The sequence below is a fragment of the Oryctolagus cuniculus genome, chromosome X (genome assembly GCF_964237555.1).
Source record: "Oryctolagus cuniculus chromosome X, mOryCun1.1, whole genome shotgun sequence".
Lineage (NCBI taxonomy): Eukaryota > Metazoa > Chordata > Mammalia > Lagomorpha > Leporidae > Oryctolagus > Oryctolagus cuniculus.
In genome coordinates, this window is record NC_091453.1 from 33,215,251 (window position 1) to 33,218,095 (window position 2,845).

Sequence of the window (2,845 nt, forward strand, 5' to 3'; positions counted from 1 at the left end):
GAACCAATGGCAAAAGGAAGACCTTTTTCTCTGTCTCTCTCTCTCACTGTCCACTCTGCCTGTCAAAAAGAGAGAGAGAGAGAGAGAGAGAGAGAGAGAGAGAGAGAAGGGGAGGGAATGCTGCTCTTGTGCATGGGCCTCAAAGGTGATAAATTCACAATGGGACACGTCCACAGCAAACATGCAACTGTGTTTTTAAAACTTGATTGCAGTGCCAGCACTGCGGCATTGTAGGCTATGACTCTGCCTGAAGGGCCAGCATGTCATGTGGGCATGGTTTGAGTCCCAGCTGCTCCTCTAAAAATCCAGCTCTCTGCTTATGGCCTGGAAAGCAGTAGAAGATGGCCCAAGTGCTTGGGTCCCTGCACCGTTGTGGGAGACCCTGAGGAAGCTTCTGGGTCTTGGTTTTACACAGGGTTAGCTCCAGCCATAGTGGCCATTTGGGGAGTGAACCACTTGTTGGAAGACCTTCACCCTTCTCTCTCACTCTCTGTAACTGTATCTCTCCAATAAATGAATAAAATCTTTTTTAAAGGCTTTATTGAAATAGATATAACATGCACAGATAATGGATACGGGGCATTTTGCTTATAATGAAAACCAAAGAAAACCAAAGAGAACAGCAACATCACTCTGTCTATCCAGGTAGTTATTCAAATCAAGTTAGACAGGTCTCACATACATTCTAATGAGAGAGAAATTTTTTAAGATTAATTTATTTGAAAGTTGTTTTCCATAAGGCAGAGGGAGACAGACAGAGAGAGAGACAGAGAGGGAGGAAAAGAGAGAATCCTCCAATCGATAGTTTACTGCCCACATGGCTAAACAGATGGAAGACCTCTCTCTCTGGCTATTGCTTTTCCTCTCACTCTCTCGACCTCTGCCTCTCTGTAACTCTGCCTTTCTATATATAAATACAATCTTTGAAAAACATTTCTATAGAGCGGAGACTGTGTCCAAAACCAATGTGCAAAAAGAACTAGAAAGAAGGGCATGACATTACTCTGGGCGTACTCCGGATGGAGCCCACTGAAAACAGAAACCTAGCAAAAGTGACTTGGTGTTGTATCCTAGACAGAGGCATCACAGAAAGAAGAAATGATAGGATCATAGACCACAGAAAGGAAACCTAGGAAAAGTTGAAGTTGTTTCAAAGAAATAACGAAAACTACAATTGTGGATGGAGTCCACTGCAAAGGGAGAAACCTACAAGTGACTTGGTGCTTCACAGGAGAAATGAGGACCTGCAATGGCTGCTGGTGGGTGGCAGCCTACTCTGCACACTGTGTGGATTTGAGGCACCTGCTGGTTGAAGCAGCCAGGCAGGGTATCTCTCCCCACCCTGCAACGTGTGACTCCCGCCCCTGCCCCAACATCTAGTTCTGATGCCAAGTATGGTGAACCTAAGGCCAAGTCATCCAAGACGCGGTAGGTGACAAAGTCAGCGTAACGAATGGAACGGCGGGAGATGTGAGCCACAGGAGAGTCCCTTTCAGTCCTCCTCCAAGTCCTGCTCGAGCAGAAAATTGGCAGCCCACTCCTCATTCTTCTCACAAGCAAAATATGCTTCAACCACAAGGCCTTCAGGAAAGCCCAAAGCCTTCAACCTCTCTATAGCTGCCAATTCCCGGGGTGTTATTTTAATGTAGCTGCCATCTGCTCTGGCTGCTTCTGCAGTTCCCACACTGTCAACTCCTTCTCCTCCTCTCCTTTCACCGCCAGCTTCTTCCACAGGGGCACTTAGCATGCGACTCAAATACCCCTGGTACTGGCTAAACTGCGCGAGTAACTGAGGATTCCGCGGACGTATGCCTTGCAGCACTTCTGGAAGCAATGAAGGATCGTGCTGAATAATCTGTCTCAACTGTTGAAACTCAGGGTGATTCAGTAAAAAGTCCAGGGGGTGTCCTCCAGAACCCGATGTCGCAGTCCCTGCATCTGCCTCCACCGCTGAAGACCGACCATCTCCGCTGCTACCGGCTTGAGGGGGCTCGACCTCGGCCGCACTTGCCCTGTCTCCGGGGAGTCCCATTAAAAGATACTCCACGGCTCTGTGAGGGTTGTTGAAGCTGGCTCTCAGGGCTGCAAGGACCTGCTCCCGTTCGTAGCCCATGGACACGATCTCGGCGACCATTTGCTCGGAAGCCGGACGTGTCAGCCTTGCTGCCTGCTCAGACGGCTGGGCCCGAGAGGAGGGTCCCGCGATGGCATCATCTGGTGTGGGGCTTGGAGCCCCTGGCGGACCTGCCTGCTGCCCTGCAGCTTGAGGTGTGCCAGCAGGTGCAGGCTGAGCCGACGCTGTACTGGATGCTGACACGGAGGCAGGCGCGGACTTGGCACGCGTGGAGGTGGCAGGCGCAGATTTGGCACCCGTGGAGGTGGCAGGCGCGGCGGGCAAGGCAGGGCCGCGGGCTGGGGCCCCAGCACCAGCCGATGCCGCGGTGGCAGGATGGGACTGCCCAGCTGTGGCCGTGGCCGTGGCCGTGGCCGGTGCTGCTGTGGTCGCCGCCTCGGGTCTGGCCACCAGGACCGTCACCGCGTGGTGCTCGTGGATCTGACAGTCTCTGAGCACAGCGTCGTCCGGGAGGACGCGGCCCGCATAAAGGAGCTGCTGCCCCGCTACCGGAAAGGCATCTCTGCCCTGCTCGGCTTCAATTTTCTCCTTGAGGGCCCTGACCGTCTGGCCGGGGTCAATGTCGATGTGGAAGGTGAGCTGCGGCCCGGCCTCGAGGGTGAGCCGCATGGCGCCGCCGCGCAGGGCCGCGGCCTGGTCGGCTGGCCGGGCTGGGGCGCGTGCTGGCCGCCGGGCAGGCGGGCGCGAGGCCTGGCGGGGCGGGCACCGCCG

General features: G+C 54.3%; 1 protein-coding gene across 1 annotated transcript; it reads right to left on the reverse strand.

Moving 5' to 3' along the window:
- Positions 1 to 1,409: 1,409 nt before the first annotated feature.
- Positions 1,410 to 2,845, reverse strand: LOC127482697 (UV excision repair protein RAD23 homolog B). Its single transcript, XM_070067010.1, has one exon. It carries the CDS (start codon positions 2,741 to 2,743, stop codon positions 1,493 to 1,495), a length of 1,251 nt encoding a protein of 416 aa, XP_069923111.1. The 5' UTR covers positions 2,744 to 2,845; the 3' UTR covers positions 1,410 to 1,492.

Bases quoted from the DNA above. Each gene is read 5' to 3' on its own strand.
- LOC127482697 (XM_070067010.1), bottom strand. From the start codon at position 2,743: ATGCGGCTCACCCTCGAGGCCGGGCCGCAGCTCACCTTCCACATCGAC.